The sequence below is a fragment of the Canis aureus genome, chromosome 25, assembly GCF_053574225.1.
Source record: "Canis aureus isolate CA01 chromosome 25, VMU_Caureus_v.1.0, whole genome shotgun sequence".
Taxonomy (NCBI): Eukaryota; Metazoa; Chordata; class Mammalia; order Carnivora; family Canidae; genus Canis; species Canis aureus.
This window is the reverse complement of record NC_135635.1, coordinates 34,528,974-34,553,030: the sequence shown is the minus strand read 5'-3', so window position 1 is coordinate 34,553,030 and position 24,057 is coordinate 34,528,974. Positions and strand designations below refer to the sequence as shown.

The following is a 24,057-nucleotide window of genomic DNA, read 5'->3' as shown; positions in this document are numbered from 1 at the left end:
CAACAGCGCCAGCAGCCTCCGATATTTGAGGTCAGTTTTATCTGTACTACGGATCCCACATCACTTTCACTTCAGGGGGATCTCAAAAGTGAGTGTGGCTCTAGAAAATTCTAGAGAATAGAAATAAGTGAGAGGAAGAAACCAGTTTTTAACCTCAAAACAAAACCAAAAAGCCAAACAAAACAGCAATGACACACTGCAGAACACATTATAAAACAAAAAGAAACTTCTTTCTTACCTATCTTTTCAACTAATCTCTGGCACAAACCTGAATTGCCTTAAAATATTTAAGATTTCGTTGAAATGAGAACATTCATTTAGTGCTCACTCTGGACTGAAATGTCCCAAACTATGGCTCCTACTCACTTCCAGAAAACACTACCTCAGCCAAAGAGTACATTTTCCCTGATCTTTATCTAGGACAATGTTCCACTCTGCTAACACCCTCCTTCATTGACAGTTTTTTCCATTCACTGACCTTTCATTCATTGTTGTACTCTAGTGACCCCAGTTTCATTTCATTAATTAGCAACAGATGAGACACTGCCTGATTTCCCCGAACTCTTGAAAAACTATCTGTGGCTTCATCAGCAACTCAGTTTTGAAATATGTCTAAAACGTCCTTCTTCCTCTTACAAAACAGATCTAACAAGAAGCATAATTCATCTACATAAACCTTTTGTTACAAATGGCTGACAGATACAGAACAGTCATCTTATCTGCCCTGTCATAACCCTCCACTGTCCCCTAGACTCTGTGTTAGATTCCATTACAAGAAGACACAAATCAGTTCATTATCCTTTGTTGAAAATGCTTTAAATACTTTTAAAGTTGTTCAAGGATTTAACTCACCATCCAATCTCACCATGTTTCTCCTATCCCTAGATTTTATGCTGTTTGTCATCTGGGAATGTAGAAAATGCAAAGTAATATAACCCATACAAGCTCCCCGAAGGTAGACCTGAATTTAGGAATGGTGGTATCCACTCTTCTCCTTACTGAAGTGTTTTCAAGAGGAAGACATGTATGCAGACATGCCTGGCCCACAGAGAAATACAGAGGAGAGAACCAGTAGGTAGACCCTGCAGACACCTTTGGCCTCTACAGATTTGGACAGATAGACAAACTACAATTTCTGTTGGTCTTCCACAAACCCAACCAACAGAACGTATGCTTATAAACAAAAAAATATATATTACTTTGAACATGGAAAATGTTTGGTACATAGTCATTCATAACTTATATATCATTTTATTCTCCTTCAGAGCACCCCCTTTACAATTCCAGTCACAAATACCATTTTCTGTAAAAGCCAATGTGAACCACTATTTAATTTTCGAGGGGAAAAAAAAACCTCCCAAGTAAAATAAAATACATAAAACAACTGTACTAAACAATTCTAATTAGTTACTCTTTTCTCTGATTCTTGCAACCAGCTATGAATCATAGTGATTTTTCTTAAAAAGGAATATTTGTAATAAACAAAAGTAGCACTTTATTACAGCTTAGTGATGTGAAATAAATGTTGAAAGTCTCAAATTCTAAAAACGGTTTCCCTAACCTTTCAAACTAAAGATAAATGTCAATTCTGTTAAAGATAGTTCTCGCAGGGAGAAACACAGGACTTCACCACTTATGCTTCAGTTCAAATAGATGTCCCACAGAGCCAGACAGAGCTGAGAGAGAATTAAAGGCTGCCCCCTCTCATTGTGAATGGATTCCATAGCTCTATACAGAAATAGTATTTAAGCTCGACTTTATGAAAGACATGTTTCTAAAGAGTTAATGCAAATTAATTTTTCATATTAAATCATTTTTACATGGTTTATACAATCTCATAGTTTTTAAATATAGTTTTCATGCAGTTTAACCTTCGTTAAAGATTCCCTTTTTGCGACATAATACAACCCATTCACTTACTTCTTCAGAGTGCATGTGGAGGATTTCAGAAATACACTTCACCTGTAGAGAAGAGTTCTCTCCATCCTGAAAATAAAATCTGCTACTTTGCTATTGCACAAAGGAGACAACCCTAATATTAAAAACTGAATTGCTTGGGGATCCCTGGGTGGCTCAGCAGTTTAGTGCCTGCCTTTGGCCCAGGGCATGATCCTAGAGTCCAGGGATCAAGTCCCGCATCAGGCTCCCTGTATGGAGCCTGCTTCTCCCTCTGCCTGTGTCTCTGCCTCTCTCTCTCTCTCTCTCATGAATAAATAAATAAAATCTTAAAAAAAAAAAACTGAATTGCTAACTTGTATATTTCAATTGTTGAAATGTTATTTCACAGCAGATGTACATTTCGTTTCCCAGGGAAGTGACTGATTCAGGCAACTTTGTTCTCTAGGCTTACAAAAAGACTCAAGTGTGGTTGCAATTCTTCCAAGGTCAGTGGACTGTATACATGGGAGAGTTGAAACTAGTTAAAGAAAATGACAAAACATGAGAGACACATAACTCTGGGAAATGTGGTGGTGACTCTAGGACAAGGGGTGGTGAAAAAGGAGGTGGGCGTGGAGTTGGGATGACTGGGTGACGGACACTGAGGGGTGGGACTTGAAGGGATGAGCGCTGGGTGTTATGCTATATGTTGGCAAATCGAACTCCAATAAAAAAATACAAATAAAATAAAATGAAACAAAATGAAACAAAAATGAAGGCACCATAATTCGTGCCCCTAGAGAAAGCAAATATATATAAGTAGCTGTACTACCCAATGTATATAGGCTGGTCCAGGTAAGCCAACCCACACGTTTGATAAATCATTTCTGGGTGGGTAGAGAGCATGGGATATTTTTCTCAACAACTTTAGCAGCATTCCACCGTTGCCTTTTCAGCCAATCTCCGTTGAGCAGCACTGATGAGAAAAATCCCCAATATCATAAAGCACCAACTTCAAGCTCCTATTCCATCCGCTCCTTATCTATTGAAGCACAGAACAAGAGGAAAGCGGACAGACAGGCACTTCTGTGGAGACCATCCAGGGAGCCTGATAAGTAGCCTATGCCTCATAAACTTTTCCTATAAATGACACCTCCAAAAAAGCTTACTCTGTTTTAAACAACTCTATCACCTGGCACAGTCAGGGAAGGAGAAATTCTAACTCATCTCATTTTTGGATTAATACAGTTATCCCCTAGACAACAAAATAGATTTTAAAGTTCCAAAGTACTAGCATTTAAAAAACCCCACCACATACTACAATAATCAATTTCTTGTGCTTCAGAATGTCTCGGTTTTACTATTCCTCAAAATAATATTACCTGGACAATTAGCAAAATCCAGAAATGTTTAGCAAAGAATCCTCAGAAGATGTAGAGTGACAGCTATTTTACTGATCTTTCCGATTTGGAACATGGAGCTACATCCAGAAACTCCTCCTCTTGAAACACCCACAACACACAGCCAGAACCCTTAATAAATGTCCTCAAACAAAGATAATTCTAAAGAGTGCAACCAGAATAACCAAACAAAAGGAATATGGCCAGAATCCACCACTTCCTAAATAAAATCAAGTTCTGTAAGATGGGAGCCAGATTCACAGAGGCAGCCCCATCAGATCCTGCAGTGCCATTAAGATGTGAAGATGAGGGCAATGGAACAGTGTCAGGGGACTCCCCAAGAAAGAATAATTTGAGACCCCTACTGCCATCAGCATGGAAGGGAAGGTTACTAAAGAGAACACACTTGCTCATTTCACCTGAAAATCAAAGATCTCCAAGCTTGTACTGTTTGATGCCCTAAAATCCAATCTAACACTTTCAACTACTTTAGGTCATTTTCTCAAGAGACGTACTGACATTTTTAAAATTTTTTAAAATAAAATAATTTTTAAATAAAACAAAAAATAAAAAATTTAAAAATAAATTGACATTTTTAAAATAAAGTCAAAGCCTCCTCTTTCCTTCCACATCCCCATCCACAGTAGTCCCATCCTCCCAGTTAGCTGGGCAACATCCACTGACTTTCCTTTATGTCTCTTCTATATGTCCTGCTTTTCCATTCTCCTGCTACCTCCCTAACTCCAGGACCTTCATGCCTCACTCTTACATAAATTCAGTAAAACAGCTCTCTGATCCACTTGTTCTTTTCCCCACTCATGTCCTCTCTGCTGCCAGATTAAACATCCTAAAACAAAGTTTTGAGGTAGTCTCTGCTCTCAAATACCCACAGCATAAAATAAAAAATTGAGCCAGGCATTCAAGATCCTTCCTAATCTAATCCCAACCCACTGTCCTACCTGCTTTTCCATGCCATCACCCTACATGGAAAGGGAATATCGGTCTTCTGTTTTCCTGACACAACCTGTGCTTTCCAACCTTGAGCCTTTGGTAATTTAATCTCTCTTCCAATCCATTTTGTATTTCCTCCTAAGCCACACGCAAGCACAAGTCATACCTCTTCTACAGAAATATATTCCAAAGATTTTTTTACCATAATCAATAAAATATATTTTACATCAAAAACCTTCTAAAGAGGGGCGCCTGGGTGGCTCAGTGGTTGTGTCTGCCTTTGGCTCAGGTCATGATCCCAGGATCCTGGGATCGAGTCCCATATCAGGCTCCCTGCAGGGAGCCGGCTTCTCCCTCTACCTATGTCTCTGCCTCTCTCTGTGTGTCTCTCACGAATAAATAAATAAAATCTTTAAAAAGCAAACAAACAAACAAAAACTTCTAAATACACAGGTGATACCAGTGGCAGCCACAGACACTCAGAGATCTGGAGAACTGGCCAGGGGTCTCCAGTCAGTGCTGGGGGCTAAGTCCCAGAAGCAAATTTCACAATACTATCTTCCCTTACTGAGTTGCTCTCTGATAGTTTCAATACATTTCTCTCACATTAAAAAAAAAAAATCTTTCTGGGGCACCTGGGTAGTTCAGTCGGTTAAGCGGCCAACTCTTGATTTTGGTTCAGGTCATGATCTAAGAGTCTTGGGATCAAGCCCCCTGTCAGGCTGTGCTCAGCGGAGAGTCTGCTTGAGGATTCCCTTCTCTCTCACTCTGCCCCTCCCCCGCTCACATAGGTTCTCTCCAAAATAAATAAATCTTTAAAAAAGTGTCCTGACCAGTGTATCTATATATGATCTTGCCAACTTAGAACTTCCATAAAATTTATGGCAGCTATCTGGCAATAACTATTGCCATTGATTTGGTAACTGTAAATTACCTTTGTGTGTGTGTTGTGACCTCTATTTCTCTAGTTATAATACATTGTGAACTGCTTGTGGATAAGAATTATGTCTCATGCCCCTTTGTATCCCCTCAGCATTTAGCACAGTGCTTGGCACATAACTGAAATTCAATAAATGTTTACTGAATCCTTCCTTGTTACAATGAATAGCTGTTGATGGACATAAGTCTTGTATATTTTTGGTGTTCAAAAGGATTTCCTGATTCCATTCAAAGCCTAAAGCTATGTTGGCATGGGTGGGGGCCCAGAATCTGCTTCCTATTCCTAGACCACAATGCCCTAGAAGACTCTCAGGGTGTGAGAGGCAGCACATGGCAAGAAAAACATTTTTCTGCTACTGAAGGAATAAAGGTAGAATTGGTGAATGCTACTTTGGTCAATGAAAAGCAACACTGAATCTTCACCGTGCTTCTGACCTTACATGAAATGTGGAGAGAGAAATTTTTTCAGATGTCCCTAAGTGGCTCAGAACACCATGTGATCTGGAGAACCTGGTAACACCCCCAGGGCTCAGAATTCCATGACCTGGAAGGTCCAATAATACCCCCAGGGCTCAGGTAATCAGGGCACATCCCTTAGGAAACTAATCAGACCAACTACAATTAGGACCCAGATGAGAACGAAGTGGCTGTTGGACAGGTCTACAGCGATCATCAAAGGGCTTGGTGAAATGAGATTATTAATCAGGAGATAACTATGAGTCAAGAGGAAAAGGGGTATGAGTCTAGTCTCTAGAGAATGACTCTTAAACATCAAACTTGACTAACTTGTAAACTGTCCGTGAATCACCATATAACTCATCTCTCAGGACTTTCTACATGCAGCTCAAAGCTTTCTGATCTACCTTGTAGTAGGCTCTTTCATAGGCCACTTCTATATATTCCACTCTATCAACAGTCCTCCCTGGTCAACTGCAGTGCTTTCCTGGAGACTTCACAATGCAGTGAGGAAGAAAGGGCTACCTATTCAGTCACCCAAACAACTAGAAACCAGTGGCATCACATAGAAGGTCAAAGAGACATTTAATGAACACCTACTATGAGCAGGACACAGCACTAGTAATGGGGGCATTGGTGACCAAAATAGAGGCCCTCTCTGGAATAGACAGTTTAGTGGGACAAATGTTGACTAAATAATTAGACAAATAATTAACTAATTATAGGTAGGTGGCCAAAGGGGTGTATGTAACAGAGAAAACCAACTTTGCCCGGTAGTTAGGGAAGGCTTAACGACTACACTGAACCCAGGAGGAGACATGAGAATGAGTAAGTAGAGGACATGAGCAGAGGGCCTGTGAAGGCCCAGAGACACTGATGCCACAGGTCTGCAGCAACCGGCATGGGGCCTACTGAGCTGAAAGAAATTGAGGACTTAAGCGGCCTGTGATGAAGCCAGAGAGGTAGGCAGGTGCCAGCCACAGGGCCTTGTAAGTCAGTTAAGGCTCTGAGAACTTATCTGAAAAACAATGATGTGTATTAGACCAGGGAATTATATAATCTGGATTATGTTAAAATATAAAATAGAAATACCACTTTGGCTCCAGTGTGAGCAATGGATTGTAGGTGTCAAGGCAGAGGATAAGAGAAGACCAGTTAAGAGGCTCCTGGAGCACCCGGAGGGACAGGGATGATCTTGGTTTGACTCGGTTGCTGGCAGAAGAGGAGAGCAGACACCCTGTGAGCTCAGAGGATGACCTGGGGACTGAGAAGTGGTGGGGACTGCAGCCAGATCCCCAATGGCTCATAAATTTGTCCTTCGAGTTTAAAGGGCTGGCATAGTTTAAAGGGCTTGCATACTTTGATTTCATCTCTCCTCAGTTCCCCCTTCTCCCCTTTGCAAAAGAAATCCACTCTAGTCCCCCCCATTGCCCCCCAAAAATCGAAGTTTAGTCCTGACATTTTGAATCATGTTTCTCCCCCACAGTCAGAATGCCAAGGCCCATCTCCCACCAAATCTTACTCATCTTCCAAGTTCAGTTAGAATCCCACTGCTGTCGTAAAATCTTGCCCAACCTCTGCAGATGACAACCCATCACCCTCTGCACTGTATCACACAGTACAGTGCATGAGCATATGCTCCTCTCTTTGGTCCACTTTAGGCACGTTTCCCCAAATTGATCACTAGGTTCTCCAGGGCTGAGCCAAGCTTTTTGCTTTTCTGGTAGCTCAGCCAGGGCCCAACCACGAAAGTGTCCACGAAACCTTGAGAAGGAGCCAAGATGGAAAGTCCTAGACCTGGCACTTCTCCAGAGTGCACAGGTGACAGGACTCAGGCAAGGGAGGGCTGAGGCCATTGGTGTCATCAAGGCTGCTGTCCATGGGCTTGTGCAGGGGATCAGGATGAGGAACCAAGAAACTATAGTCTGGTCTACAGTCCATTTTTTAAAAAGACATAGGCCACAGTCGTGTCTTAGGCACTGGGAGCCAGGAGCCATGTAAACTGGCTTACCACACTGGCAGGGAGCAACCAGAGAAAGAGGATTCAGCCTGCAAGACCCATGCAAGCCGAAGCTCAGGGGCAACCGCTTGTAGTCTTTTACAGGCCGTCAGTCACGGCCGCTCTTTCAAGCCAACGGCCAATTCCTGAGTAACCACAGTACTCTGACTGAAATCCATTAATTTCCTTCGTCTTTACCAACTACTGCAAGATTTGAAATAGAATGACTGAAGATTCCCTTCTCTAGACAAAAGGACAGGAGAAATGTCAAACTAGGTAACAGAAGTGATGGTAGCAACAGCGTGCACAGCAAAATCTGTAACCAGCAAAGTGGGGTCCCACTCTACTTCCATTAGGAAGGACAGTAATTGATTCCACTAAACCAAAGCTCTGTTTATTACAAAGATCTACTGACTGGATCTAGATACCTGTCAATTTGAAACTGTCAATTTGAAAAAGTATAAAGAGTCAGATACATTTTTACTCACTCCTAGTTCTAAATAGACTAGTACATCTAATTCAAAACAAAAAAAAAAACATGTATTTGGCTTTTAATCATAGCAAACATTAATACAAGACCAAGACCATAGCTATGGTTCGGAGACAAAATGTTTATAAAAGTACTTTGCTAACATTGCACCTAACAGTAAATGCTTAATAAATGGTATCTTCTATCATTATTCAGAACTATCCTTCGGCACAGAAGAATTAGATTTTTATTTGATGATCACCTCCCGCTGAAATAACTTAATGCTTTAAAACTTTTTACATATAGTATATTTTCATACATTGCTTCATTCCATAAAATGTGAATACGACTTTGAAATCCACAGAGTCTGAGAAAGAGCTACCACAGGAAGAGCTTTCAGTCCAACCTCCTGATGAAATTCCAGAAGACTCTGGAATTATTGTGGATAAGGGCCTTGGGTACATGGTAGGAGTGAGAGCGTGGGAGAGTCGCTCAGGGCTCTGTGATTTTCTTCATCTGCCAATGAAAGGGCTGAAGTGTGTCATATGTGGTGTTTTGCTCTAGGGCTAGTTATCCTGTGCCTCATCACAGGAGAGAAACGAGTGCTGCAGACTTAATAAACTGCTATGGGTCCTTTTTGCTTTTACCCAGAACACAAAGGTAAGGAAAGAGAGGGAAATAACAGAACAGTATTTCTCATCTGTAAGTTGATCTTTATTTCTTCTAATGACCCATCTATTCTCTTTTCTCTATTTTGGCAAGAAGTAAAAGTCCAACTATGGTATTTTTCCTTTTCTCTTTTAGATTTATGTGCAATCTGGAACCCTAAGAAATATAATAGAGAAAGGCAAGTAGAATAAAGTGGTACACAATGAATAAGTTAAGGCCAAGAAACAAGATTATTTTTTAAAGAGAACTAGTTTTCTGAACTATTACCAAGACCAAATAAGTTGATCAGTAAGTCAATGGTGGCAACTATTTGTTTTCTAACTCAGATTGAAAACAGCTTTTAAAATTTTTTTTAAGATTTTATTTATTTGTTTGAGAGAGAAGGGGGGAGAGCAGAGAGAGAGAGAGAGAGAGAGAGAGCAAGAGTAGGATGGGGGAGGGTCAGAGGGAGAGGGAGGAGACTCCTCTGTGAGCGGGAAGCCCAATGCAAGGCTTGATCCCAGGACTCTGGGATCATGACTGAGCCAAAGGCAGACACTTAACCAACTGAGCCACCCAGGCGCCCTGGATAACATAACAGCTTTTAAAAGAAGACAGCTGATACAGAGGTTTCACATGCATCAATTAAACCAACAAGGCTCACAACCAGGATACTCTGTTATGATCATTTTTGTGAAACAAACGTTTATGCCATCCATTCCATCACTCCATTAATTCAAATTCTTAAGTCCTGTTTTTACAGATGGCTGTGGGAAGATACATGGCTTTTTAGTCTGTACTTATTTAAAAACGATTTCAAAATTGAAAAAAAAAATGAAAAAGATGGTTTTGTCATCACCTATCCAACAACGATGGTGAACATCTTCCCAAAGGGATCCAAATTCATTCTTTCTTCCTCAGATGAGGCTGCTACTGGTAATTAAACCCTTTACTCCCCTGGGGGTGAAACGATGCTATGGTTTGGCTCAGCCTGGTTATTGGGAGGCTTCCTAATGGCTAAAAAGAATATCAATTTATATTCACCTTTAAGAATATATATATAAATTATCACAACCATTCTCAGTTTATGTGGACTCATGGACATGTATCTTCCTATGAGTAGAGCTAGATCTCTAGAGCTGTTAGCTTTTTTATCAAAGTTCAGTATTTAAGGATCACATAAGATTCATCCTATTTCGGGGCAGCCCGGGTGGCTCAGCAGTTTAGTGCTGCCTTCAGCCCAGGGCGTGATCCTGGAATCCCAGGATCAAGTCCCACATCGGGCTCCCTACATGAAGCCTGCTTCTCCCTCCGCCTCTGTCTCTCTCTGTGTCTCTCATGAATAAATAAATAAAATCTTTTTTTAAAAAAAAGATTCATCTTATTTCATCACAGTATTTTTATTAGCTCTTAAGACATTTTTATATTAGACACTTTTCCTATTAACAGCTATATGTTTGCTCTGAATGAATATACTTTGTAGATCACTTAGTTCAAAACAATCTCAAAGTTTTCACTACACTTTCAGGTTAGTTTCATCACTGTTTAATTACTTATGTTTTACACTAATAAAATGAATCACATGAAATATAAATTGGACAAACCTAATGTAAGCTAATTTAGATATCAAATATTTACTGAGATCTTAAGAAGTGCTGGGCCTTACAGGGGACACAAAGTTGAAAAAGAGAATCTGGTAGGAAGTTAAGCTAATAAATGAAAAGATAAATAGTAAGATTTAAATAAGATTTTTAGATAATAATTAAAGATAATATATGGCTATTAAATTAATCATTTTGTTGGGAATACTGACTGGGCTTAGAAGAGTTTGGGAAAGCTGGTCACCTGGTGGAAACAAGTGTTATAGGCTAGCCCCATCCCCAAAAAGGACCTGCACTGTTTTAAGGAATCAAGCCCATTCCAGTATAGTTCCCCCAAACCCAGTCCCTGCTTCCTTCAGTAAAACCCTGCATTTCTTTATGTCCATAAAACTATGTCCTATAGGTAGATATGGGTCTCCTCTTGTTGGAGGGAGATAGCTCATTAAAATATTTCTTCTATCAGTTCCCTGGTGATGTCTTTCTGTCCCCCTTCTCCAAAGTCATTTTTCCCCAGGCAAGGTAGCCCGAGAATGTGAATGGAATTCAGGCCACAATTTTTTTACTTCCATATCTAATGACCATAAAAACTATCTCACATCTGATACTTTCATCCTGCATAATGTCAGAGTAGCTGAAAGCTCTAACCCAAAGGAGGAATCACTCTAAGAAACCACTGCATCTCTCTATTACCACATTCACCTGAGGATGGACAACCATCTCCAACTGCTGAAAGTAACGCGGGCAGTTTGTAGTGAAAACTGTCTCCAGTTATCTTGTTATTTTCTGTAACACCTGTGAGAAGCTAGTGTGCTTTTCTACAGTTATTCCCCCCACAAACAAAATATTGAAGAAACACCTGTCATTATGTTCTTCTGTCTCCCATCCGTGGAATATCCTATGAGCAGCTGGGCGTTGGCAACAAAACAGGCTACCAAGTATGAATGGCTATAACTTCCCTGGCATTCTCTTCCACTTATGCCATTTTTCTGTCTACTCCGAGGAGTAGACAAGGGAATTTCCAATTGGTCAGAAATTTCTGGGTGATTGGGAGGGAGGCTTTCAACCATCCAGAACCCTCTCTTGGGTATCATAAGGGATCTGGCTGTTCAGAAACTCCCAGACAAGGCAATCTAGTCCCCAAAGCCACCTCCTAAACTAAAAGATATATAGGATTCTGGAGTGTGGATAGGGATATGGTGCTGTCAATACATTCAGCGTGGTTCTTAGTGCTGCCTGGAAGGATTCTCATTTGGACCCAGGCAACATGTCCTGTATGACGTGGTAATGTCAAGGTGCTCTGATTCAGTGTGTCATTCCACTTTCAGGCTGATCTAGCTGATCAGAGTCCTTTCTCTTCCTTGCCCAAGGAGTGCTCCTCCCACAATGACACATGACTGATAAGAACCTTCCCACGTAACTAAGGAGAGCTCTTTGTTAAAGGGGGGGGGAAAGATATTCCGGGAAATAAAACTTCTGTACTAGAAACCCAACACAAGCTCATTCCTACATAGGAGCGTCTGGCCATGTTGTCAAGTCAGAGCCCCCACAGCAAAAATGTCTCCAACAAGAGGGAGGTGGGATAGTCCCTTTGCCGTGAAGCACATCTTGGTGTACCCTCTTTAAGAAAAATCTTGGTCCTGTTAACAGCATACCACGGTAAAGCCCTCACAGTGCCTACAAGAAGCATGAAAGGAGTTCCTAAACCAGATTAGTTCAGTAAATGCCAATAACAGTTATCATATTCACCACAGTTATACTCACAGTAAAAGAATGTGCCTATCAATGAGACAGAGCCTACTATTATCATTCTCAAAGAACTCCAAAAACTACTTTCTAAGACATGCCAGCTTCACTTAAGGATACTAATAGAGGGGCAGCTCAGGTGGCTCAGCGGTTTGGCACTGCCTTCGGCCCGGGTGTGATCCTGGAGACCTGGGATCGAGTCCCACATTGGGATCCTTGCATGGAGCCTGCTTCTCCCTCTGCCTGTGTCTCTGCCTCTCTCTCTCTCATGAATAAATAAAGAAAATCTTAAAAAAAAAAAAAAAAGGATACTAACAGAAAGATCTGGCGGCATCACAGCATGAGCAAAAGGTGTGGTAGTAGATGATCTGAAAGAGGAAAACTCTGCCTGCTTTTTGAGACTGGAAGCAAAAGCCGATGAGCGAGAACTGGAGGTACGGAAATCTCATCAAAACCTTCCCAGTTTAAGTGTTAACACACCAACAACTGATTAATCCTACTCTGAAAAATGCAATGTTTATACTCCTAGCAACCAACTGCCAATGACATCGAGTTCACAGTACCTGCCTTGCAATAAAAGACTGCAGGTGTGAAAATGATAGCATCTATCATGTTCTGTTTTCTTAGATCACATTTGTAAAAGCCCTCTTGCCTTTTCCTGTGGCAGAATCTGTGTTGAAGATCACCGTGCATCGTCACACTGTATCCCCCACTCTGTGAGCCTGTGTGAGTGAAAAGGCTTTAGTAACATCTGCAAAACAGGGGAAGCAAAGGATGAACACTCTGCTTTGGAATTTGATGAAATGGAACTCACACACTTGCTCCCCTTTTCAGACAGACATAAAATATTTAGTTCCTCCCATAAATATAAAATGATTTAAAATAACTTTCTTAGTATTTGCAAACTGAGACCTTTTTCAGTTGTAGAAACAAAACGAAAATATTCAAGTTAAATGAGTATTTAAACTCTCTCCCTAATTGTTAGAAGAAATAATCTATATACATTCTCCCCCTCCCTGCTCATCATGTCCAGGAACAGTGAGCTGATTTGCTGGAGTCTGCTGTTAACTCTAACTGGTTAATATGAATGTGACACTGTGACGCTGGTCTGGTTCTTGTCACAGGGGGTGGGAACTGAGAGCAGAGTCAAGAGCTAGAGCATTTCGTGTTTTTAGATCCCAGACGAATGGAAAAATCCCCGGCCAGAAGCAGCACACAGATCTACATGACGTTTCTAACTAACAAATATCAAATGAAGAATCATCTGAGCTGAGTAAAAAATACATTGACAACTGTGGAAGAATGGTAGTACTTAAGTGAAATAGAATAGTTATGTTGATCAGAAGCTATCAATAAATCAGTTTACCCAGTACACTCATCGTTGGGTGATGATCTAGTGTACTTTGAGCTCTCTGTGAAATACCGCTTACTGGTAGATCTCCACGAGATCTGCCCCAAGCCTTACCTGCAAGCAGGTGAACGGAGTTGAAGCTCTTCTCCAGTTTACCCAGAAGTACAGTGAGAAAACAGTCAGAAGACAGAGAGGCAACATCTTGGGAGCTTTGATCATAAACTACAACCTTCTGACTGCAATCGATATCAACCTGTAGTGCAAATGTGAGGCTGTTAAGTAAGGAAGCTGGAAAAAAATCATCCCAGAAGCCGCTGGTACTGAAGCAAATAACTGCCTCCCTCTCTCAATTAATAATCCAAATAAAAATGACATGCAGCAAAACTGATGGGTAAACCTAGCATACAAAATGGTTTAAATGCTTATAAAAAATCAACTTTCAAGAGGCAAAATTGATGTTATTTCTGTGTAGATGTGCTCAAAACTCCTTGGTTTAAAACACAATGCTATAAAAGGCTAAAACTCATAAAACAAAATATGTAAAATAAACATAGCAATCCTTGAACGTAAACATTATTATAGGGGTTTCTGCATAATAGAGAAATCAGTTGTTTGGTAAAATTAAAACATGAGCTCATTTTTATTCCTGAAGAAAAGAAATAGCCTTACCTACCACAAAGACAACATTATGGAATTCCAGAAATAACATTCCTCGAAGATAAGTAAGATCCCTAAATCCTGAACAATGGTACCTTCCCACAAACAAATAGCACTTCTAATATAATTAGTTTCCACTTTCTTCCCAAGGCACTTGAAAAGAATTATTTTCTTTCAGTAAGTTGTAAATAACACAGAATAATGTATTAATTTAGTAATTGTTGATACGTGTATAAATTACTATATATTAAGTTACTAATATGTTATCAACTATAAACCTTTACTGGTGTTTAAATTTTTAAAAAAAGTTTAGCAAACCATTAATAGGAAAACATAGCACTTGACTAAATTAAAACAAGTTAACCTTTCTGTATAGTTTAGAAAAATTCTTAAATGTGACAGTGTGGTTAGTAAACTACTTTGAGGTATCCCTAAGGTACCAAAGTTTAAAAAGCTATCAAAACTTCCTCAAATTACTTTTTCCCCTTAAAAGTGAGACTGTTTTAAAATGATGCCTCATCTACGATGTCTATTGATTCTAAAAAGGAAAAAAGAAAGCGTTTACCTTATGTTTTGCCGAATGCTGGATGAGCTCTGTAATTAACACTTTGTCTTGTTGCAACCTTCGCTTCATAAGCTTGGAGCAGTTGATATTAATGGCTTCCAAAATGTGGGATGTATTGTATTCCACAAATGGCCGGCTATCAATTAGCAGCACTTTCTCTGTTCCACTTTCCAACAGAGCCACCAACCTCTCAGTAACAATTTGAGTTCCAATCATCTCATGGGCCATGACAACAATAAGTCTTCTTTTCCCACCTCCTTCTTTAATTTGCCACGATGATGTAATGGTGGTGTACTCAAAGGCTCAGCCACTCCATTGTACTAAAAATGTATGAGGTCAGGCTGGTGGTGACTGGCAAAAGGAGAGTTAAACCCATTTTCAGCAAGAGCCCTCCAAGTGAATGTCCCTTTTTCTTTCCCCGTTGATGTGCTCTTGCAAAGGACTCCTTCCACAAAGCAGTCCCTCACATTTGATTCATAAAGAGATGACTGGAATAACCATTCCACAACAAAAGATGCTTTGGGGCAGCCAGTGCATTACATCATTCTTTACCTTTGCTCCTCGCTCCAACAGCTTTACACTGGACTCAAAAATCCTACATGAAGAGAGAAAGACAAACAGAAAACAAAACACGGGGTCAAAAAAAAGAAAGCATCAGATTAGAGAGAGCGTATGATTCATAATATTTACTCCATTAATCTAATTCCATACTTGATGCACTGTTTCATTTGAACAAACAAAAAAGACAAACAGGCATGGCTTCAGGAAACCTACTGATGATAATTCACTTTTATATCAAAATATAAAAACTCAAAGAAGACATAGTCATGAATTATAATGACCTGAGGCTCGAACTACATGCTTATAGTATGAGACTGAAAGAGCTATAAAAAGCTGCTTGAAGTAATATTTTTTTTTCCAAATGGGTTTCCTTCATTTTATTTGCTAATTTCTTGAAAAGAGCACAAAGAACAACAGCCTACAACCAGGTAAGCAAGCCCACAAGATCAGGACAAAAAAATCTTTTCTGCTTGAGAACTGCAAGCAAACACGCATATGTGTACATACACACACACACACACACACACACACACACACACTAGGGCACAATAGCAGCCCCTGTAAATTGTCCTTAGCCCCTGTAAACTTTTCATACATTTCAGCTCTGTTTTAAGGAAGAGGAAAAAGAAAAATGGCTGATATTCTTGTGAGACCAACTGCTGAGCTAACTGCTGGCGGCATGTGATGTACCCAGCTCCAACCAAGACAGTCCATCTTCCACCCCAGCCCTGTTCCTTGACCCTTAATAGGTTTACCCCTCATCTTCTCGTGCCTCATTCTTCAGAGAATCACTGATTCCCAGCCTTAGAAAATCTCCTATCTTCACCTGGGTCTCTAGGTCAACAACCATACAGCAAACATGCAGAACCCTTTGTACCAGACCCAGTGCTTCCCTGTTCTTGCCAAACTCCTATAACTGACCACTTCCTAATTGACACTAGTTAGGGGTTTTGTGCCTATAGCTTGGACCTCACCCTGACCTTCAATATTCTCATATTCCTAGCTCACTGGCCCATCTCTGCCACAGGAAACCCTCTACCACGTCGCACCAGATGTCCACTACTGGCATTCACCTTCTACAGGGTAAACTATGTGATGGCAGAGGTTTTAATTTTATTCCCTATCTCCATAGTGCTTTGCACAAAGACACTCAATTCACACTGTTATATGTAAAATCCTCCACAAATTACTTAAGATATTGAATAAATACCTAACTCATTTCCAATCAGGATGGAAAACCTTCAGACAGCATTGGGTCCTATTCCTAATTTCAGACTTATAGACGAGAAACTGAAGCCTGGAGAAGTAGAGAAAGGAGACCAAGAGGAGTGGCCATGCCATTTACTTGTTACTTAATGGTAGAAAATCATATCACTTCTCTGACCCACAATTTCCTCTTCTATAAAATGTAGACATAACATAAGCCTTGTCTCCTCACAAAGTCTGTTTGGAGGACAAAATTGTCGAAGTTCTCTAAAGTAAGTAAAAATGCAACTACTCAACATATAGAGAAAGGAGGAAAACCGCTCTACAGATACCAATGGTGGACAGAGCTGCCTTGCATCTGGAATCTAAGACATTCAGCAGATAAACACAGCAGTCATTCCACCTTCCCATATAATCCAGCTTCAAGAGAGCTGTGCCCTTTCTCTCAGAGCCAGAGATACACGGAGTTAGAAGGCACCTGAGAAATAGTCTCTTCCGCCCCGCACCTTACAAATCAGCTCCACAGAATACACTATTTGTCTAGTTCTTGTCTTCATTATATTAACATATTTATTTTTAGTACAGCTTACTGGCACCGAGGGACAAAAATCATCTCTATCTTCAATGGAAGAAACTAGAACAGAGAATCTGTCCTAGTTAATCAACGAATGTACTCTGGAAAGGTGTCTACCAAAGATACAGCATCAAATCGAGTCCTGACTGCTCAGTGACATAGTTCACAGCAGTGTAAGGTCCTGTAGCCAGATCATCTGATTCCCAAACCAGGGCTCCCACTACTGGGTTACCCTGCTTTTCCTAAGTAGCTGTTCCCATAATGAAACTGGACTGAGAAAGAATGGGCCGACTTGTCCATGAGGGTGCCCAGGTGGCACAGAAAGTGGAAATTTGAGAACAAGAGCAAGTTGATTCCAACAATGGCACTTGGTATCCGAGTCTGATTGGCTCCTCTCGATGATAAAATCCGGATGGGACAAAGCAGTTATCTGGGTTAGCAGATCAGGGGACAAAGAGAGGGAGAAGACAGCAAACATGCAAAAGTTGAATTAGAAAGTTCTCATCTTTGCTTCCCTTTAGCCAAATCTCCTAAGCCCAAATCACCGAAACCAAAGATAAGCTAGAGCAAACAGTTCTACTGGGCAGAAAATGGCCATGCTTACCCACGGAGCCAGAGTCAGGACTTCCAGACTAAAAACCCTTCCCTTGACCAAGAAAAGGTCTGGGCAAAGTGACCTTAATATGAGGATGTAATTGAAACAAAGCACTGAATGTGAAATCTGGATAAAGTTACACCCTTTCATGTACTGAAGCCAGCCTACCTTTATGCCCAAGCTCTGATTTTCTGTAGTCTCAAATAGGTTATGTGAGAGGCAGAGCCCTACCAAGGGGGTGAGGGAGGGTAGGAAAACAATAGCCTTAAACTTTATTTATAGCTAGAGGATTCTGGTTAAGTCCTCATCCTAGGATGCAACTAACTTAGAAATTTCTGGGCATTCCCTTAGTCATTCTGAAGAATGTCAATACCTTGAGATCAGGAAAATGTCTGTGATAGTTTTGTTTTTGAAAACATTTGCATCAGTAAGATTTAGAAGATGACAAAAGAACATTTTATTGTTGGCAAATCCACCAAGTTCATCTTACCCAAAATTTCTACAAGAAGTCAAGAGGAATAAACATTCTTAGATTGGACCGTAAGGGCCCAAATGCATCTTACAAAACCCCAGGGCAGACCAGCTTTATTATTTATCAGTTTACTTAAACGATTTTTAAATTTTTAAGTATTTTCCTTCCTTTTTAAGATTTTCTTTTTTTAAGTAATCTCCACATCCAATGTGGGTCTCAAACTCATGAGCCTGAGATCAAGAGTCACACACACTGCTAAGCTAGCCAGGCGCCCCTCTTCTTTCCATTTTCAATAGGTAACATTCACTGGTTTAAAAATGTATACAAACTATGAATATGTACAGTTTATTGTATGCTTATACTTCAACAAAGCTATTAAAAATTGCCACAATATCAAAACTCCAACAAATATATTAAGTGAAAAACATGAATACACTCAAAATCTTCTGCTGCCCAGGTCCTCCCCCTGCCCTCTACTGGAAACCAGGGTGAATAGTTTCTTCTGACTTCTTCCAAAGATTTTTTTTTTTAAATGAATACAGAATAAGATACAAATATATAGTCTTCCCCTTCCCCCCTTTGTTCAATGAGTTATATGGATATACACTTGTGCACCCTGCTTTTTTCTTTCACTTAAAATACTACAATTTGATTTTTTTCCCATTGTCCTCTTGGCTGTGGAGGGACCACCCCCAACTCCCAGGAGATGAGGCAGGTGGCCAGAGCAGTGGCAAGACTCTTCTGAGGAAATTGATGTGATGCCCCAGTCTACAATCAAGGAAATCTGGGTGGCGGTAGGCCCTTTAGAAGACAACTAAAGAACTCTTTTTCTATGCATATAATAAAGTTTTCTATTTCTAAAAAAATAAAAAAATTTTAAAAAGGTCAAGAAACCAGTATTTATCATGCCAAAGACTAGTAACTTTAACCAGAGCCACTAAACAAATATTTGCAAATTAAAAAAAAAAAATATTTGCAAATTAATCCATTTTCAGAAATGAAGGTTTTTAAAAAACTTTATTTATGAAGGGAAAGAGATTGGCTGAGGCAACATTTTAGTGTAACAGAATGACTATACAGGTCAGTGAACAAAATGGCCAAATCCCCTTAAGAAATGCCATTTTTGGTATATTTTACATTTTACCAATTTGCTTTATATTTTAATATTTAATATTAACATATGAACCTTCTCCCTTTAATATACAATTTTTAAAGTTTGTGTGTAATTTGTTTCATATTTTATATTTCATTTGGTTACCTATGGAAATTTATCTTTGATTTTATCATGGAAATTAGTGGAGTTTTATTTGTTGAAATTCACTCTACCATGCAAGAGTATCAATGAAATAAAGGGTACTACTGAATTAGTTATATCAGAGGATCCATAAGCCTATTTTAATGATAAGGTGAACAAGTGGAGTCGGTTTTAATTAAAAGTACAATGTACAGTCTGACTATACAAAAAACAGTATTTGCCTCTAAAGTAATTAACTAAAAGGAAAATTTGTTTCTTTTGATTTTCTTCACTACTCCTAACACAGCCTTAAAGCTAGTGCCCCCAACAGAAAATTCTTTAAGGATTAAGTTTGCTTTAAAATGACTCCATGGTTCCATGAAGCATCTCCCTCCTGTTCTCAGAGAAGGTGTTACTTTTTTCAACTTCCCAGGTAAGATCATGACTTCCAGGTCAGTCGTACTGAAGCTTTGTATTTCCCGTCAGGAAAAAAGGGAGAACCTTTCTCACACACCATTTCCCCCTTCTACCTACCCATTGGTTATTTTCTGCCAACAGCAACAGCTCCTCTGTCACCAGGCACTGCAGGCCTCAGGCCCACATCAAGGCCTTCAACAAGCAGATAAGGGGTAGGACTCTAGGAATATGCCCTCTGGCCTGAAAGGTGGGACCTATGGGGAGGCAGGGGCTCCCCATCAGAGAGAGGCAAATTTCCATTTTGAATACTTCCTTTCACAAAGAAATCTCAGAAGGAAAAGGATCCTCTGACTATGGGGTGCTTAAGCACCTGTTTAGCAAGGAAAGTGACTGAGCTTTATTTGGTTAGGCTCAAGTTCAAGTTCTCAGAGAATTTATGGAAAGGATATAGTCAGGTGAGAAGTTTGCTTTTATTAAACTACATGCCAGTCTTAAAATTTTTTTTCCTCCAATAAAACTAAAGAAATAGGCAACAAGATACACTAAACAGCCTTAAGGCAGAGCCTTAAACATAGACTTTCAGTAACAGAAAAACTGAACAAATCAAAAGGGAAAAAAGCAGGCTACGACATCTGGAAACAAGCAAGAACATATTTGACTTAGGCCATCTATACTGATTTAAAGCAACTTTGCCTCAAATGCTGTGGGTAAATTTTTTTTTTTTTTTTTTTGCTGTGGGTAAATCCTAAACAGAAATTCTGAAGTCTGATATTTGGTAAAATATATTCAATAAAAAAACGAAAAACAAACAAAACACACCCTCACCAAAACCAAGAAGACTATATAAACTTAATGTGTTTTTAGTTGCCTATTAATGTCTTGACCCCAAAATAGAGGATACATTTTGACAAGTGGCAGCAATAATGGGATAGACTGCTTGAAGCCCAAGTGTCTAGATAGTACTGGACATAGAGACAGCACTTGTTAGCATCATAAAATCCAGCCATCTCTCACCGACTTACAGCACCATTGAGAGAACCTACAATCAATCAGAGGTGTAGGTTGATTATATATAACTCAAGGACCCACAGAGAAAGGCTGGAAGAGCAGCCATGCTTCAAAGACTAAATATACTGCCTTTGCTTCAGTTACAAGCCAGCCCAGGTATAGTCCGGATTTCAGAAACCTCAAGTTTCTGCTCAAGAAGAGCACCATACTCTTGGTATTGGCTCAGCTGGAGTCTCCATTGTCCTGTTTCTGCTTACCTGTCTCACTAGCTTCCCCTTCCCTGACCCATCAGACCTCCCTTCCTCCTCCCCTCTTTCCACCATACCATGTGCCTATTCTAAACATACTTCTTGCACCCATAGTTCCCTGGCTTACCCCCTCTAACATGTAATACTTTCTCCAGGCACCTCAACCCAACTAAGGACTCCGCCCCTAGAAGGGCCTGTATATGAGGTGGTCTTAAGGGAATGGGAATGGAAGGATCCTTGGATGAAGTATCTGGGCAAGAGAAAAAGTGATCAGTGGTTTAATCTGAGAGTCAGGGAGACAATGTTTTGGAAAGGTATTTGCAATTAAGGTGGGCTGGAGGCAGGAGAGGAAAGATTCAGGACAAACCAAACAGAGGTCAGATCCTCATCTGACCTCTAACATGAACATCTTGGTGTTGTTCCTTGAGCATCTGTCAGGACTGTCACTTACTTGCTCAACTAATGAATAGTTGTTGGGCACCTAGTGAGGGCTAGGCACTGCTGGAGAAATGCAGCAAAAATGAGCTAGGTAAGAACTCCTGTTCTCTGCAGCTTGTAATTCAGCTATGAGAAATGTAACAAATAGCAACTATACAACATGCTGTATGATAGATGATGCATGAGCTGTGGAGAGAAAACCAAGCAGGGAAGGAAGAAGGAGAGCTGAGATAGGTAGTAGCAATTTTAAACACAGTATTCAGAGAAGATCTTACTATGCTGGTGAAGGACAAACCATGAGGAGGTGAGAGTGAGCTATGTGGACACCAGGAAGACTGTGGTTCTCTACATCAAAGGCCCGAGGCCAATGAATACAGTGCTGGCCAAGGTAACATGGAAGTGGGCAAGTGCTCAGAGAGGATGTGGCAGGTGCTCCCTCTTTCTTCAGAAAGATGGTTTTATCTATTGGAAATGAAGCATTTCCAGGCACTCACACATTTAACTTCAGTATGAGATACACACACACACACACACACACACACACACACACACACACACACAAGTTCAGTATCGTTTCTTCCTAAAATTACAAAGGGAGAAGCTGTGGTTCCTCTATTAGTGCACTCCTTAGCACATGAATAAAAAGAAAATTCTGTATGAAAAGACTGTAACAAGGAAGATTACTATTAATATCAATTTAATACAATTCTTCCAATTCCACAAATGTGTTGTACCTAATAATGGAATCTTGGTTTTAGAGCACAGAATGTAGCATGTAGCAGATGTAGCACAAAATGTAGTAAAATATCAAAGACATGTTAAGTAAGATGTGTGCCTGAACACATCTAGACAAGAAGGAAGCAGCTTAAAGGATCTTTAAATTAAAATTTTTAAAAAATGTGTTCTCCCTGTCAGAAGATACATCAAACACTTCCCACAAGGGCTCTGTAAGTTAGGTTACTTACTCAAGGGATTGGTAACCCTAATGTAAGCTTATAACCTTTATCCATGTCCACTCCACCCCCAATACAACAAAATTCCACTACATTAAAAATAAGGTATGCTTTCCTGACAAAGAGTGAAATTACCAACGATATTATGATCAGTGTAGACATCTGGACAATTTGGAACCCAATCTAGTGGAAGAGAGGCTATAATTGAATTTTTCCAAAGAAGATCAGAAGGTACTAGGAACAAGCAATGGAAAACAACTAGAAATCATCAATACCAAACCTGCCATCACCCCCACTTGAGCCCGAGTTTGTAACAGCAATATTTGGGAATGTTATCTATTTAAATCTCTCAATACTAAAATAAGTAAAACAGAATGTCAAATTATATTCTCCTGAAGATAATTTCAAAATGGCTTACAAGGATATTTTCAAAGTGACTTACAAGAAACACTTTCACCTTTCAGTTAAAACACATACGAAAAATACTGGGAAAAGCCTATATGTTCAACAGAAGGGGAACAACCTTACGAATTATAATAAATCCTACAAAACACAGTGTCATGCAACATTCTTAAATGATGGTATAAAAGCACACCTCTTGATAGTGAAAGATGGTCCTGATAAATGAAGAGAATAAAATCAAGTTACAAAACAATAGATTAAACAGAATCGCAAAAACACCTACATACGCACATGCACATGTGATGGGACACATTCAAACTGTCACAATAGTTTGCTGGCTAACTAAGGCAATATTTATATTCTTTTCCACAATCTTGGGAAATACAAAAAAGTCTCAGAAAAAGGGCATGACACACACTCAGACCACTAAAGTGGCTCCAGTGGCTTTGCCTACATTGCTCCTCATCAGGACCATTAAGAAAAGTGTGAGTTCAAGAAAGGTAAAAAGATGAACAAATACAATACAGGGGGATGCCTGCGTAGCTCAGGGGTTGAGCGTCTGCCTTCACACTCAGGGCGTGATCCTGGTCAGGGGATCCAGTCCCACATCGGGCTCCCTGCAAGGAGCCTGCTTCTCCCTCTGCCCCTCTGTGTGTGTCTCTCATGAATAAATAAAATCTTAAAAAAATAAAAATACAATTCAGGAAAATTGATGTTTACCCAAGGTAAAAGCTGCATTTTTACTTCACAAAAGAACTTACAAACAATTATTTTCAATACCAATAATGTTGGTAGGAGGAGAGAGACAAGAAAAATTAAATTTTAAATCACACACTTAGGACTACAAACCTGGACTTTCAGTAGTTCAGTTGGGGTATGACTCTTAATACAAAAGCTTTCTTCTATACACCAAGATTTTATAGCTACTTTTCTTTTTAAAATTAATATATTCCCTAACACTCTTAAAACGTATCTCAATTTATAGTTTCAAAAATAAACCTGCTTAAAGCATCACAAATGAAACCCAGTTTGACTTTCATCCCTCTCACTGGAAAAGCACAAATTCTTTTAACCAAGTATATACAGAAGCCTCGTCACTATTCTGAGCTCCTAAATAGACATGCACAACAAGACTTGAACACATTCCAGGCATGGCCTTCAAGCCTGGACCACACCTGCTTCCAAGGCCCTGAGGCTAAAAATAACTCTGGGGCCTCAAGATTGGGACAGCAGCCAGGCCTCGGGTGCTGCAGGCCCCTTGCTCAGCAACACTCATGGTAAAAGCAGGAGCT

At 39.9% G+C, this 24,057-nt stretch overlaps 1 protein-coding gene across 2 annotated transcripts in view; it reads right to left on the bottom strand.

The window, feature by feature from the left end:
• DUSP16 (dual specificity phosphatase 16) overlaps positions 1 to 24,057 on the bottom strand; it is a 105,183-nt gene that overhangs the window by 28,317 nt on the left and 52,809 nt on the right. Inside the window, exons 4-6 of one of the 2 annotated variants that reach the window (XM_077871020.1) lie at positions 14,658 to 15,252; positions 13,550 to 13,688; positions 12,648 to 12,806 (exon numbers count right to left, since the gene is read on the bottom strand). In XM_077871020.1, the coding sequence (XP_077727146.1) occupies positions 12,648 to 12,806; positions 13,550 to 13,688; positions 14,658 to 14,885 (526 nt within the window). In that variant the 5' untranslated portion in view covers positions 14,886 to 15,252. The remainder of the gene's footprint in view (positions 1 to 12,647; positions 12,807 to 13,549; positions 13,689 to 14,657; positions 15,253 to 24,057) is intronic. The other variant, XM_077871021.1, reaches the window with a different exon arrangement.